At 38.9% G+C, this 16,510-nt stretch overlaps 1 protein-coding gene across 6 annotated transcripts in view; it reads right to left on the bottom strand.

Annotated features, from left to right (window-relative positions):
- SH3D19 (SH3 domain containing 19) overlaps nucleotides 1–16,510 on the bottom strand; it is a 116,562-nt gene that overhangs the window by 69,431 nt on the left and 30,621 nt on the right. The window contains exon 1 of one of the 6 annotated variants that reach the window (XM_068137296.1): nucleotides 4,812–4,901. The exons of 4 other annotated variants lie outside the window; for them this stretch is intronic. In XM_068137296.1, the coding sequence (XP_067993397.1) occupies nucleotides 4,812–4,881 (70 nt within the window). In that variant the 5' untranslated portion in view covers nucleotides 4,882–4,901. Of the gene's footprint in view, nucleotides 1–4,811; nucleotides 4,902–16,510 lie in introns of those variants that run through there. One more of the 6 variants, XM_068137299.1, reaches the window with a different exon arrangement.

Below are 16,510 nucleotides of genomic sequence, written 5' to 3'. Positions count from 1 at the left end.
GTGTTATTAGTATTCACATATTACTTATTGTAAATCCCTGAATCTCTCACTACATGACTTGAACTACCCACAGGAAGCAATTGAGACATGTACATATATATTCTGAAGTTAGAGGAGGGTCTAATCATTTACTAGAAAAAGATTCACTAAGCAATTAGAAGGATATTCTTACAGCTATATATAATCTCCACTGACCATGGCAAGTTTGCTTTTGATTCCAGTTTTGTGTATTTTAAACAGAAAAATATTTTTCCTGTTAGTAAACATGTTAGTGAAAAGCTTATCTATGCAGATGAGTAAGAGCTAGCCTGAAAAAAAAAAAGATAAGTATTCATGGACTGTGTTTTTAACCTTAAAGCTCTGCACCTGAAATAAAATTTATTCTCTTAATACCACACATTTATTTGTGTAATTTTCTCATGTACAGAAGAAATATGTTCCTCATGTATATGTAGTCATTTGATCATGTTTTCTTTAAAGTGATTAAAAAATCATTGCATTTCAACAGTACTCAAGAAGTATCTAATGCTTTTCCCATCCATGGGTGCTCATACTGAGCTGTCATAGCCTCACTGTACATAATTTATTGTGTTTCTGACTCACAGAGATCTCCATTTCACCATGTTCTGTGCTACTCTGTTAGCTAGAAACAGCATGGTATAGCCCAAAGCAGAGCTGCAGCAACAGTTGTTCAGAGAAAGGCTCTTTCTGTACAATTAGTTCATGTAATCTCCTTACGTGTGAGCACTGAAAAAAATAAGGCAGGACTTCCTACTGAAATCTACCAGCCATCAGTGTTACTTGTTATGTACACAGCCACAATCTAACAGCATTCAGAAAAAACCTTCCTACTTCTAAAAAGATCCTGTGAATAAAGCAGCGAAAAGGAGTCAGAGCAGATGTAAACAGTATCTGGCAGCTCTCCCTCACAGCCCACGTCTAGTCAGCAGATCCACCACAGCCTCGCCACACCACCACAACCAGCTTATTCAGGAAACCAATGCAACTCCCTTTTCCCTTTTGTTTTAGCAAAATGTTGAAACAGAAAAAATTATTCTTGCTTTTCCACATTTTAATGATTGCTAAACTTAGTGAAAGCACACTCTCCATGTGTACACTGGTCGTACTAAAAGGAACAAAGCAAAAAGGAATCCTGCAAGCATGCGATTAGCATTTTAAAGAAGAAATACAACTTGCACCTGTTTAAGGTTATTGTGAACTTGATATTTTAAAACTTATTTAGTATCCAGTATAATGAGAGAATCAAAGTGCTGAATTACTGCTTAAATTTTGAATTCTAAATGCTGGGCTGGCATTATGTATAAGCACCAGTTCACTATGTCACACACCTCTAAAATGAGAAAACCTAGAAGAAATAGGCAAGTTTTAATTATTATTAATACACATACACATATATATGTGTGTGTGTGTATGCGTGTGTTTGTGTGTTACACTTATACACATACATGCAGATCCTATTCCTGCATTTTGCAGGCAAAGCCTTGGCTTGAAAAAGTTGTGTCACAAAAGCACACACCCAGAGATGATTCTCTTTTACTCTGTACGTTACCTCAACAATGGATAGATCTCTTTGTAATCTCTTCTAATAGAGACCAGCAAGATCATATAGATGCAAAAATCTGGAAAACAAATCCTGCACCACAGATTTTCCTCTAGATGGAAGACATGGATTGCTATAAAACACTGCAGGACATGATGTCTTTCTAGCACAATACTGTGTATACTTTGATTCCAAACTCTGGAAGCCAATACTGCCTATCAGATTCAAATGCTTTATGGACCAGCATGCACAATGAACAAAGAGAGCAGTCTGCACAACGGCACATGAAATTTCCAGGAAAAAAAAATCTGTGTCCAGTGACAGATACTACCTTCCAGACACAAGTTTCCATAGATGAGACACCAGCACTGCTGGTGATGCCCTTGCATTGCTACAGTAGTACAATTCCTTACTGTGCATGTAGCTGCAGTCAAACAGGCTAGGGATTCCTAACCAGCTAGTATGCACAACCTAGAGAACTGGTTTGTTTGATTCTAGGTATATTTTGGTTTATGAACTGTTCTTGAAAATCATCTCCCTAACCTGATATTGCAAGGAGGACAGCATGTAGTTTAGGCTCTGCGCTACATGACAGGTCTGTTAGCAGCTTACTGACAACTCTCTTAGAGGTGGTGCAGTGCTATCACCTCTCTAATGTTATTTACTATTGCAGATTTTTGCAGCACAGACATACAATCATAGAGTGTCTCTTCTGCAGACAGAACAAAATACATCTTTCTTCCTGTCCTGCAATACACAATTAGCATAGGCAGAGACTTGCAGTCTCACAGTCTATAAGAAGGGACCACCCTCCGACCTCCCACAGTCCAGACTTAAAGAGATTTTCCTGGTTTCATACCACATAAACTTTGGTGCCCTTAAACAAATACAGCAAGTGTGGGAGAAATACACTATTCTTCTTCAGTAGTAGGATACAGTACAAGAAGTCAAAGAGATAGCAGGTAGAGCAGGAAGTCAGACTCCTGGCTAACAATGGGAAGACTGACTCCAAGTTTTAAGCACTGTAGAAGAATCAAGGAAATCATCAGGACATAAAGACATGGCATTTATACCACAACTGTTTGGCAAGTCTAGTATTTATTTACAAAATCATGCTGTGCATATTTCATTAATACCATGGACACATTATGCCTTTTTTCATCATTCAAGTACTGAATGGTAGACAGAAATACCACCTTTCAGTTGCTTTTAGAAAGCTTTCTTTAACTGGTGATTCTCTTACTCTTCAAGTATGGGAAAATTATCTTCTTTGTTTGCCTTTAATATGATAGAATAGATTTTCTTCTAAAGGAAGATACAAACACAACCATCAGAAGAAAAACAACTGACTCAACATTATTTCAGTTGCTCCAACAGACTGTAAATAGCTTAACTTTTTGCATAAAGACCACCAAAGCAGAAAGCAACAGTTTTTAAGGCATTCACTCTTGTCTCTGGAAGACAAGCAAAGAAAAGGAAAAAGACAAGTCACACCAAACAGACACAATGTTTTTTCTCTGTTTATTTTGCAAGCTTCTTCGAAGTGCCTTGTTGCTATGAGTGAGTTCAACTGAAAAGCATACTCACTGGAAAAAAATGTTAAGTATAAACATGTAATACCATTGAAAATCAAGTGGAAAATTAACACACATTCTGCTGCTTTGCAAATGGAAAGCTACTGGGGAACTTCCAATGCACCTCCCTCCTGAGGTAGGTAACTTCCTCCTCTTAACCCCACCCCACAGCATGATCCCTTTTAAAAGCTGAATTGGCTGAAGGGACAAAGTGGGGCAAAGAGCTAGGATGGGAAGTCCACTACTTCCCTAGGCATCCTGTTCCAGTGCTTTACAATACTTTCAGTGTTATTGTCCACTCAAAACCTTCCCTAGCACAACTTGAGGCTATTTCCTCATTCTGTCACTTGTTAACATGGGAGAAGCCTTCATGACACTCTTTAGGAAAGTGTAGTTCGAGCAACCAGCTGTTTCCATCTCTGTTGTTTTTAGCTCCTGATGGCACAGCAACGGTTTCATACTGAAAAGTAGCATGAGATGTTTTTAACAATAATTCTGTAACAATGGCAAACCTCCAAATAAATCAAGCAACAGGAAGAGTTGCCTCTTAAGCAATGCTGGAAACCCCAAAATACACAGAGAAGTCATATTCATGGAATAGGCAGTTGTCGAAAGAGGCTGTAGAACTTGCCCTAATCTGAATGTGTGAATCCTCAGTGAGCACACTCCACAAATCTAGATGCTAAGATCAATACAGCAGCTTTACAAGGCACCAGGTAGAACTGCTATGGCTCCCACCCTTATTTTAGTAACATGTATCTTGACTGTTACCCAGGCAATCATAGCTAAATGGTCCAAAAATCCCCATCAGCCAGACACAGCCAGTGTCTCAAATTTCCCTTTTGAATTGCCAGTGTTGATGGGGTCCTCATTCAAATAAATTGCAGTTTTTCTGGGGAAAAGATCTGCATTTGTGCAGGATTTTCAATGTAAGTTTCTTTATCTGCACTGAGATAAACACTAAATGTCACTTTTTTGTATTGCGCTATGTTAAGGCACACCAGCTCACAGCAACTCTTCCTTCTTTTTAGCACTTCTCTCTGGTAAGGTTCTGAACAATACAAATTAATCCCACTGTACAGAATCTACTAGAAATCTCACTCAATTTTATCAGGAATTGCTACACAACAAAACTCAGAAAACCAAACATTTATTTACATGTTTTAGCATTGTAACAGCTGATCCTTAGAAGTTGTTTAAAAGGCAGAAGACTGAAGGAGAGATTCAGGAGAGGCTTGGAAGAAACTTTTTTCATTTAGTTTATGTAGTTTTCCCTTTATTTTAAAAAGCCACAAGGTTATAATTGTAAAGGCAGACAGTTGTTACGCTGTCTAAAATTCTACAGTATGCTGCTGAATTTCAGAACAGTACATTGCAAGAAAAAAAACCCCAACATTATACCTCGCCAAAATGAAATGACAGTTTTAATACTAAACAGTAATGGAGTCCTGTAAGCACAAATCATTCCTGCAGGTTCTTCATATTTGGAGTAATGCTTTTTACCCCCACTCTTAAGTATGATTGACATAGGGCTAGGGAGCGCATCCCAATGTATAGCTAAGAACTCCTGTGTTTGAATATTAACCTTGGAACCTACTGATGACCACAAAGCTTCTACTCATGCAAAGAACATATTCTTTTAACTTGCCAAAGTGAAACCAATAAACTGAAGTCACCTTTAAAGCTTTTTGTGTATTTGTACGATACATAAGTGAAAAAGAATTTACTGGACAACAGAGGCCACATTCACCAGCGGTACATTTGCTGCTGATTTGTTTTCATGAGTCGGAATTTCCACCTCCTCATTCTTGCTTCTGTGTTACTCCTGCACTGCAACCGCCAAAGTGTGCATGCATCAGTGTGAACATATGTGCCAGCATAAGAGTGGGACTGACACAGAAACCTGAGAAAGGAAACAGACTGTGTAAGCTCTCACTGCTTCTCAAAAAGGTCCAGGTTACAGGAACCTAGACCACTGAGCAACTAGAAGTTTCCTGAATTTGCTTACCCAAAACAGTATGTTTTGATTGTTGGGACAGCAAGACTCAACAACAAATACCTCCAGCGCAATCTTATGCATTATGCACTTGGAAATGTTATTTAGAGGTGTGAGATATGGATTCACAAAACAGTGCTGAACAGCAGTATCAGCAGAAGATATTCACACTTCTGTATGACAAGAAACCAATTCACCTTTAAGACAAAAAGAAAAAAAAATTCCTTTCTTGTTGATTTTATTCTGTGAAGCCACTGACAGCAACAGAGATGACACTGCCCTCTACAAGAATTGGACATTATGGAGAGTTCAAGAACACAGGTCTGCATTTCAGGAGGAATTTGGAGACTAGGGGAAAGAAATGACACAGGGAGAAAGAAAATTACTTATATGTATTACAATCTCTTTTTGAAAAATAAGAACCATAAAAAAACCACCTCTATAAAAACAGAAGAAATGTACCAGGAAAATAACAATATTTATTTCTCTTAAGATACCACTGAAATACTCAAGAGTTTGTTCTTGGCATCCTTTGTGGTCTCTTGTCACTATTTACGATAAAAGAATCCCAAAATTGTTTACCCAGTCCACGTAAAGACATCTAACAAGAAGATTCTTAAACCTCAGTGGTTTTGTTGCAAGTGTTGATTTTCTACAGAAGTGCATTTAAAATCAGGCTATTAACAAAATATTTTCCTCCAGGGACATTGGTAATTCTTCCCAACAGCCACCCAGAAACAGACAACTCTGGGAAAGTAAAAGTAACAGCTTCTTGCATGCATTGGATTTTTCTTAAGTACCACAAAATGGATTATTCCCAAGTAGGTTGCTTCCACTTTATTGTAAAACAAAGATTACAAAACCTAGAAACACCATAAAAGGGATTCATTCAAAGGTGTAAATATTGACTTGTAGAATAATGTTGGTATATGCCAGTAAACCGTTGCAACCTGAGATAACCCTCATCCATTAGCACAGTGCATGCTGAAAACTTGTGCAACTCTAAGCTAGTATCCCACAGAACAGGAAGACATTCAGTATTCAGTATTCCAAGGTTGGAAGGGACCTCAAAGATCATCGAGTCCAACCTGTCACCCCAGACCTCATGACTAGAGTAGGGAGGACACTACTGCCCACTGCAGGCTTGAACTCACAACCTTCCCATTGAGGGTCTGATATGCTACCAACTGAGCCCAGCACTTGTCTGTTCTTGAAACATGTCATATTTTTAATGAATATTATTTGATAACAAAGACAGCAGCACTCAAAATTAATTTTTTAAGATGTGAATCACCTAGCATTCTGAAGACATTTTATTCAAGTGTCAGATGATTTATTCCCATCTACTCCAAGATTACATGTTAAACATATACCAAATTCCCTTTAAGATACCTTAGACTCCTTCATTACCGGTGTAAAATGTGTGTGTGTAAGTCTGCACATGTCCATTGGTCCCTGAGGACCATCCTGCCCAGAAGTCACTGTGTACAGCTGGATTCCTTGCACTGTGATTTCACCTTGTGCAGGAGGCACATTTGTGCAGTAGCTCGGATCACTCTGTAGCTATGTCTTTTGCATCAGTGCAGTCCATGGGAAAAATGAAGATGTGCAGACTCATCTGGACAATGCCAAATTAGTCTTAGTTGGACTCGAGATAGGAAGTTGAAAAGGAAGTGTAGTTCAAACAGTGGAAGCACATCAGAAGTCCTCCCAATCAGTAAGAGTGCTGAAGAGCAGATGATTACTTTCACCTGTGGCTTCTGTACTTTAGGCAAAAGCTGACTGCACCTGTCTCCAGGGTCCTGTGAAATTACAATATTTTGCAGTCTTCTCATCTGTTTCTCCATATTGTTAGCAATTGTAGTTCCTCCTCCTTAAGCCTCTCAGAAAATACACAATAAAAAAAGCAGCTATTATTAAAATGATTATTTTTATAGCTGCTCCCAGCCTTGACATCAAGTTAGCACATCTTCTCATCAGTCTAAGTACAAATTCTACCCATTCTGTTGCTACTCACTGTAACAGGGAGTAGTTTCCTTACTGTCCAAAGGGAGGCTTCAAGAACCCTAGGGAAGGTTTAAATGAACGAACAAATGGATAGCAAAGCCATAAGCATCTGAAAACCCTCAAAACAAAGGGCCCTGTGTTTACTGCAGATAAACCCATGATTCCTGGGAGCTCTGGTAATGCTGCCAGAGACTGTTCTGGTTCTTTGCTACCTTGGAGAAATACCAGTTCTCCCACTTGCTCCTAGACCTCTCCTCTTCCCACTCCTATGCACACACCAAAAAGGCCTGCAGATCCTGTTGGAGGCATTGAACCCCTGTAAATATACTAGTAAGTACTTCTATGTTGCTATAGTGCCAAGCGTAAAACACTATAATGATGCATGCCAATTAAATAGTTCTTGATAATGGGTTCATCAAAATCAAGCTATTGGACAGCAAATAGAGAAATGAAGCATGACTAATGTCATGTGTCACAGCAGCAGCTACTATACATTTCCCAGAGGTTACACTGGTGATATCCACCAAGATTTACACACCAGAATGAAAAAAAAAAATTGATTTTGTCATGATGAAGTTATGGCCATGAATGCTGGATGCATGAGGTCTGCAAAATTATCCCATGTCCTTAGTGATATCTGTCCCACACTGGGAGTGACAACCCTTCCAAGAACCATCTTACCATGCTTAAAGAAAAGATGTCATAGATTACAGCAAGTGTCCCATTCTCACATCAGCATCACCATTCCAATACGGAGATCACTAGGTGTTTTGTCAGCCATACTATACTTGCGAACGTTGAGGAGCTTATGACAAAGCTCAGAGCATTTGCCATCAGATGCACTGTGGCACCTGACCACGTGGTTTTCAAAGTAGTAAGCAGAAGGAAAGGTATTTTCCAAAAATGTTGCTTTGATTCCAAGTCCTCCATATCTGTTAGTTTCTGCACCCTAGATTTGCAATGCAGCTACAAAATTTTCAATGATGGAGCAAATTATAATTAAAAAGTCATCAAAATGCTGACCTTGCTTCCAAGTGTTTATGTCCCATTGCTCCAACAGGATGAGTCAGCAGCATTTTAATAATGAATAACATCACAGCACACTGTACACTCAAAAATTCTTGTTAAGTGATTTAGCACAGATGTGCACACCTTGAATCATTTTCCATGTGCAGATCTGTGATATTGAGTGCTCAGTTTTTAATGTCAGACAGAGTGCACGATGAATACAAATTTATCACCTGCAGAAAATAATTTTAGCTTATCTCTTAGAGAAGCAAAATATTGTAGCCAAATTGAAAAAAAAAAAAAATAAAAAAAAATCAAAGGGTTTATTTTATGCAGACAATATTCTGTCTAGAAAAATGGATTAGAAACCTCTGTGTAGGAAACGCAGTGCTTGAAAAGCTACCGAAGTTTTTAAGAGTAGGCTAAAAGCCATATTGAAGGACAGACTGAAGGAGTCGGGGCTGTTCAGTTTGCAGAAGAGAAGGCTCCCAGGTGACCTAATTGTGGCCTTCCAGTATCTGAAGGGGGCCTACAGGAAGGCTGGGGAAGGACTTCTCAGGATCTCAGGTAGTGATAGGACTAGGGGGAATGGAATGAAGCTGGAGGTGGGGAGATTCAGGCTGGATGTGAGGAGGAGGTTCTTCACCATGAGAGTGGTGAAACCCTGGAATGTGTTGTCCAGGGAGGTGGTCGAGGCCCCGTCCCTGGAGGTGTTTAAGACCAGGCTGGACGAGGCTCTAGCCAGCCTGATCTAGTGTGGGGTGTCCCTGCCCATGGCAGGGGGGTTGGAACTAGATGATCCTTGTGGTCCCTTCCAACCCTGAATGATACTATGATACTATGAGTCAAAACATAGATAAGAAATTTATCATCACAATTCAAGAACTAATAAGTACCCAGTAAAAATACCAGTATGTAAAAGGTAGCGACTAATTCTTTTTTATAGTGAATAATTATGTTCCTTACTACCATGTCAGATTTGAAGATCAGAAGTACATGTGCATTCAAAAAGGAATTCATGAAAGATAAATCCAGTGATTTAGCAGAGCCTTTCCTATACAGGCTCTGAGAAGCTGCAAAGACACTGTCTGAAGAGGGGAAAAAAAAATCTCTCTTGGAAGCAAAAATTGAATCCTAGGAGATATTTCTTGCATGCTTTCCTGAAGACATTTGTAGGCAATTTTAAGAAACAGGTTAGCTGAGAAGACCAAGCTTTTGGCTGATCCTGCATGATGTTCCTAAGAAAGTGAAAATTATAGAAGTCTTGTTCCATGTTTTTTTTAGTGTGCACATCGGAGTATACATGACCAACTATAATGGCTCTAAAAGGCTGAGGCAGTACACCCTATTAGTTATAGGGGTGACAATATCAATCATTTGATATCTTCTGCATATTTTGATCCCATTACATTTTCTCTGAAAGCCTGAACAAACTGACTGAAATGGTAACTCACAAAACCAATGCAACCCCTTAAGAAGCTGAGGGGAAAAAAGGCAGTGGTAAAGAAAATCTGCATAATATCTGTTGCATTCTGCTGCTACTGAAGTGTAAATACTTTCAGCCTTGCTTTCATGCAGCCCTTCAGGATGAACTCAAATACAGCTACATACAGCCATGGAAAGCAGGTATAGATTTGTTTAGTAACATAAGCAAGATTTCATAAACCAATTCATTTGAAGTATCTTATTTAGAATTTCATTAAATCTTCTAAGAAGATCCTCAGTTCTCAAGAAAGAATGTCAAATTGATGTTTCCAGAATGGCACATGCAATCCATACAAATCTCTGCTGACTTACACCATCTGAAAGAGTTAGTGTAATAGCACTACATCAGATGTTCAATTTTAAAATATCAATAACCATAAATTCCTGTGTCTTTCGAAATTCATACAAAGTTGAAGGGGAAAAAAAAGGAAGCTTTCCTGCTGTGTGCCATCAACCACTAAACCTCTGCTTTCCTGCAAAACTTATTTTTGTCCTTCACTTAAGGGAAGGATGCTTGCCAAGCATAAACCACAGATAAACAGATGATATATTGCCTTCCCAAGTCCACTGTTGGAATGCCTGAGTAACTTTGGTGCAAGCTGTTTTTCATGCAAAGAGTGAAAATGTTAACCAGCGACAAGGTCAGTGCTGCTTCCACTCCATTTTTATACAGTTTCAGAACAAGGCAGAGAGAAGGTTGAAGGGGCTGTACTTTTTCAGCCTGGCAAATATGAGGCAAGGGAGCTATGTAATAGCAGCACACAGCTACTTGAAGGGTAGCAACAAAGATCCAAAACACAAACTCTTCCTGATGTTAGTGGACAATACTACAAGGGGCAACAGACACAACTGTGGCTTGGGAGGTTCAGGTTGAACATGAAGAAAAATTCTTTCAGTAGCAGGTAATGTGGTACTAGAGCAGGATGTCCACAGAAGCAGTAAATCTCTCTTTTGGGAGACTTTTCAAGACACAGCTGAAAAATCTTTGGCTGAAAGGACCTAGCCTTAGCAACAGTCCTTCCTCAAGAAGGAGGCTAGACAAGGTGACTCCATAGCTCCCTTCCAGCCACACTTCGATGGCATAACCCACAAAATCATCAAAGTAAAGAAACTAAACTATGCTAAAGGTAAAGCACTGTGTTTCACTATAGATAATAAGCACTGACAGAAGCAGCTTAAGTGTTATCAAATAAAATTTCTTTCTGTACTGCACATATTGTATGAGATGCTTAGTCAAACTACACACACAGAACTACATCAACTTTTAAAGCAAAGAGTATCAACACCACTCCTCTGTTGTTTCCAGATTTTAAAGCAAGGCTGTGCCTGGCAGAAGTAAATGTTGACAAACTTATTTACAAATATTACAGGTTTTTTTCCACTTGTAAACAACAACCACTGTGGTAAAAGCTTCTTGCAATGAGGTTATGACTAATTCTGCCCTTTGACATCTATCCCTATTCTTTGTGCAACAACCTTGATTTATCATGTTACCTTGACAGGAAATGATTGCTTGCAACACAGTTACATCATGGTCTTTGGGCAATCCTGCCTCAATGGGTTGTTCTCCTTGGCTACAATCTTGCCACTCCTTATGCAATGACACATTCGTGGGCCTTGCTTTTGCCTATAACCTAAATGAAGAAGGTTCATTTCATCACTTAATAATAACAATACTCATTTGTCATCCTACAATTTTCTTGGCTGGGGAATCCTCCTGTTAACTATCAGAGGTTATTCAGTTATTTTCCTTACAGCAGCCTTGGTTTTTAGAAGGGTTGTTTCTTCAGAAGACACAACGTTCTCTGTGGCTCAGTCTACATTCTCAGGCAAGTAATTGCAAGCAGGTTTTTTTTCTTGTCACTGACAGTACACTCGACTTTCAAGACATGTTGGTGAATTTCCAAGTATAGGCTACATTTTTCAACTTCCACAAAAGCTTTAGCACCTTATATTTATCTGAAGCATGTAAATTCTGAGGCTATGACATTTAGAGGAAATGTGTGTAGTAAATACAACCAGCTATGGAAAAGGTCTAATCAAGTAATCTTATTCATAATTATACAATACATCATATTAGCACCAGTCTGAGATTATCACAGAAGAATTGTAGTATTTGTGTGCCCCCCCCCCCCCCCCCCCCTTTTAATTTTTTATTATGTTTTTTAAGTCTTTTACTGTGGTGTTGCCTCAAGCAATTCTTAAAACTGAAGGCCTGAACCCTGCATTGGGACTACAAAACAAAACCAGACTGAATCCCAGGAGAAAGAGGTTAGAGATGTCCATCTGGCAATCAACCCTACTGCTTCCTGAACTTGTGAACCAAGTGATTACATAAATAAATACATAAAATAAATACTCCCTCACATCTCCCCTCTCAGACCGCTTTTTAAGGGCTTCTTGTGTACATGTAGACAGACTAGCAGACCAGAGGTAGAACTTATGCTTATTCAGGATCTGCTCTTCCAAGACTTCCTTTTTTTCTTCTCTGAATAAGATATGGTAATGGTTATTCTCGTTTTGGACAGGCAAAACAATTTCTGGATAGCACTGAAGGACACAGGCATGCAGACAAGTCTCTAGCTGAACAATGCTGACTTCTGTTCTGCAAGATGCGGATCTTTTAGCTTCTTAGTTAAGATTTTAAAAACATAGCAACTAAGGCTTAGAACCACTTTTTTTCTAATCATGCTTTCTCTTTGCTCCAGGATCACTGCAACCCCCTTGGGAAGTACTAAGGTAAAGCTGTTAATATTATCATTGGTGAACCCAAAAGGCTATTCTCACTTCATCAGTCTCATACTTAAGAGCTCTATGAAGAATCTCATACCATCTTTACCTCTTAATGTTGAACCCATATTTTGCATTAACATGGGAACAATTGCTAAGCATTCTTGTATCAAATTCTTCATTTAACTGTAAAAAGTCCATGATTCCAGCAAATTAATGTTCACTGAATTTCATGAGACATACTGCTTAAATGTACCCACGTAATGTCTCAGCATGTTGAAGAGTGAAACAGTCAATATAAACTTATTATATTGGATGCCGCTTGTTGTTCTCAGCTTCCCAAACAAGTGGAAAACAGTTTGATATGGGAGTGTAAAGAATTGACCCAATTCTCAACTGGATCTTGTTTTAGCAAAACAAACAGACAAACAAACAAACTAAACAAAACAACACCTCAAAGTGCTCAGTCAATTGACCAACAAAACTATATATATTTTGCACATAATCAAAAATGGGCCATGAGAGCTGAAAAAGATCCAGAAGACATCTGAAGTGTTATGGAGAAACAGAAATTGTGGGGTCAACTAAAAATCCAGAAATGTTTCAGCTAGCAGAGCAAAACTTGTGTGCAAAATTTGCAGTATCTGTGTGGGAACAAAGCACAGATAAGCATTTGTGATAAGTAAAACAGAACAATATTAAATTTAGTCGAAGCCTTGCCTTGTATTGTTGACCATCTGTATTATCAACCACATATTAAAGTACAAATCACAACAGCTCTTCATTATGGGTTCAAATAGATTTCAGAACTGACTTCTATATTTGGCTATTTTATTCTAATTTTAAGTAAAGAAACATCTGCCACATCCATAATTAGCTGGCTCCCCCTCCCCCCCCTCAAGGAACACTGACCAGCATTCAGAGTGAAATAATACAAATCAAAATAAATGTTAAAATGTCTTTTGCACTTTGAAAAACATCAGAACACTGATGCAGTATACAATGCAGTTCATAACTAAGATTCACTATATTCAGTGTAAACTTTACTGCAAGTCCACTTATTTTAAGTCAGTAGTCACAGAATAAAAAGCACACAAGATTAAGGCCCAAAGTTAGGCTGAAGAGTGTCTGCAAGCATACAGAGAAACAGGACGTTTCTTTGTTTTTTTTCATTGTTGCTGGTGAGTTGTTTCCACTTTGTTTAAGACTAAATAAAAACATTAATCTTCTAAACAAAGAAATCCAGTAAAAATCCAGTGTTCTCTATCATTTCCTAGAGAAATGATACGACAGAAATATGCAACAAGGAAGGTAGACATTGATAGTGCCATTTTACTTATTTATAGTGCAGTAAAAAAAAAACCTAAAGGTTTCCAGCAAGACTGGCTTCCTTTTCCACAGCAGGTGTCTAAATGAGTCAGCCTGATGAACCTATGCAGCTACTTTTACTTTTATCAGTTTTTAATGCATTGTAGTTCTCCTCCCAATTACGTAAGAAGCCTCCATATATTTTATATACTTGTATAAAAATAAATAAAATAACAAAATGAATCAATTGGCATTTTCCCAATGGGAAAGAAATTTCACTAGAAGACTCTCAAATTGCTCTACTTAATATCTTCTCACAGGTTTTCCATAACATGATAATTAAAAACCTTTCTTGAGTTCAGAGAGAACAATTCCATCTTCATGACATACAGTGGGATAAAAACAGCCAGTTAGACAAGTTAGGTAAGCCATCTATGCCTACTCCATGGACAAGGATGATTTTGCCTATCTCATCTGCTCATGTCTTCAAGGTTTTATTCCTTGCTTTAACATTAGTTCTAGAACTTGTCTAGAGCTTAAGCAAACCTCTTCAGATCATTAAACCAGCAAAACAGCCCCCAATGCAATCCATTAAAAACCACCAATCAACCAAACCCCCAACCAAATCATAAAAATACACATCAGTAGATCTCTAGCAGCTTTCGGGCTACAGCTTCACAGTAGCCCAAGCCAAACTAACTCCTGGACAGAGTACTCTCTCACCTCCTTCTGGTTGCATGTTTCTACTCTTTGGCTTGTGCTAGCTTCAACATTCATCAGAACCTGTACAAAACCATTCCAGCGAGCTGAATCAGCAGGCTCCTATCCACTGAAGAGAACAAGAAAAATAACTCTGCTTGGCCAACGCACTAGAACAGGTTGGTGCAAGTTCTAGCATGCTAAGGCTCCAAGAGAGGCTCCATCAGCCACCGGGTAGATCAGCCCAGGCTGCCACCAAACCACAACTTTTGTGACTTCACTCACCAACAGGTCAGACGAGTAGAGCTGATACAAAAGAGAGCAGAAGTGCACATCCAAGAAAGAGATCATACCTCTAGCAGAAGCGAGCTGTTAGATTAGTTTAGCTGCCTTCACCCCACAGTATCTGGCATAGCACAACTGTGACAGGTTCAAGAGAAAATACTTCTTTTTCACTCCGGACTCCTATGTTCTGGTCCTCCAATAAAGCAGTGCTAATTACATGTTTGAGTGTTTAGTAAGTCATAAGCATTTGTGAACTTTCGCCTTTCAACTACCACTTTGCATCCATGCCTTCCTGGTACGTGCAGGACAAAGGTGAGCAACCGCCCTTATGCATTTTCATTCATAAACTGAACATATCACAAATTTAAGTTGCTCACATTCACAATTAGTTTAACTGACTGAACTGCCTAAACCAACTCTTCCAAGATGCAATTAAAATACTTCCTAAACCCCGCCCAAGTATCCAACAGGCTTATTTAATACCTATTTACATTTGGCATTGTAACTGCATATTACATGCAAAAAATTAAAGAATCCACTTATTTTCCAGAGGCTTGTCAATAAAGATATAAAAGAATTGTTAAATAAGGGAAGAACAGCAAACTCATCCATCTTGGGTGATACTCTTCTCAGATGCCTTAAGAATGCTCTGCTGGGAATCTTTGTGCTGTTTTCACTGTAGAGTGATGCAAACACGGAAAGAAGGTGAGACAGCTAATGCAGAATGCTTTACACTAGCAAAGTAAACAGTGTGGGGCCCATTTCAAAGGACAGTTGTCTGGACATAATAAAGATAAAAATTTTTAAATGGACACAGCCCCTTTATTATGGATTAGTAGCACTGTGCCAAAACAAACCCTAAGGACAAGATGTGTTCCACAAGGAAATAAAGATTATATATGTATAAAAACTGTAGAACAATCATGTTTTCCACAATAAAAATCTCCAAAAGGAATACCTTTAAAAAACCCAGACACCGTAACTAGCAGCATGACACTTAGATATTGAGGAAATCATACAGGAAACAACACTTTCTGTTGGTTTTTTGTTTGTTTGTTCTGTTTGAGGTTCACTAGGGGTTTTGTTTGGTGCTGTTTGTTGTTTGGGGTTCTTTTTGAGGGGAGGTGGGGTTGTGGTGGTTTTTTTTTTTGCGGGGGGGGGAGGGAGAGGGGGGAGCAGGGGTTGGGTTTTTTTGAACCCTACCCTAAACAAGGCAAAACCCTGGACACATGCCAAGCCGCACCGTTTTCAATAGGATCCTGCTAATCCTGCACCTGCCCAGAAATGCAGTGACATTAACTAGGGTTACTGCAAGCCACAAGGCCTGCCTGCTGGAAGTTTTCTCTGCAATCCCTCAAATTCCTGTATTTTCATCTTTTAAGAAGGGACACCAAATTTCTAGATGCTCAAATGGGTGTAAATACACATGAATTATGGAAATTGCTATACCAAGATTGCACCATTATTATTAAAAATCAGTATCTGGAATTCAACTTTAAATATACACTGTGGACGAGATTCTCCCCAGAAACAGACTTTAGGAAACCGATTCATTCTGAAGGGGATTTTACACTGTCAAAGAAATGCCACATTCCCACCTCAGTAACTACACATTACTCCTCAATTAACAACGAGGTCTGAATCTGCTGCTTTCAGTTGCTGCCAGGGTCTGCTCGATTCCACCACCTCAGATAAAAGCTTTGTTGAGGCCTCACGTCTCCTTGCAAAGATGTATGAATCTGCTTGCCCCCAGGCCTCCAAGTGTTCTTGAATATACCAATATTTGCCTCCTGCTTGCCGAGGCCTGCTGTCCATGGCTGCAGGGAAATGGTTACTAGTGGAAGACTTTGACATCCA

The sequence above is a fragment of the Melanerpes formicivorus genome, unplaced genomic scaffold (genome assembly GCF_026170545.1).
Source record: "Melanerpes formicivorus ecotype bairdi unplaced genomic scaffold, bMelFor1.0.p_v2 SCAF_4, whole genome shotgun sequence".
Classification (NCBI taxonomy): Eukaryota; Metazoa; Chordata; class Aves; order Piciformes; family Picidae; genus Melanerpes; species Melanerpes formicivorus.
Note: the sequence above shows the minus strand (reverse complement) of the source record. Positions and strands in the feature narration are given on the sequence as shown.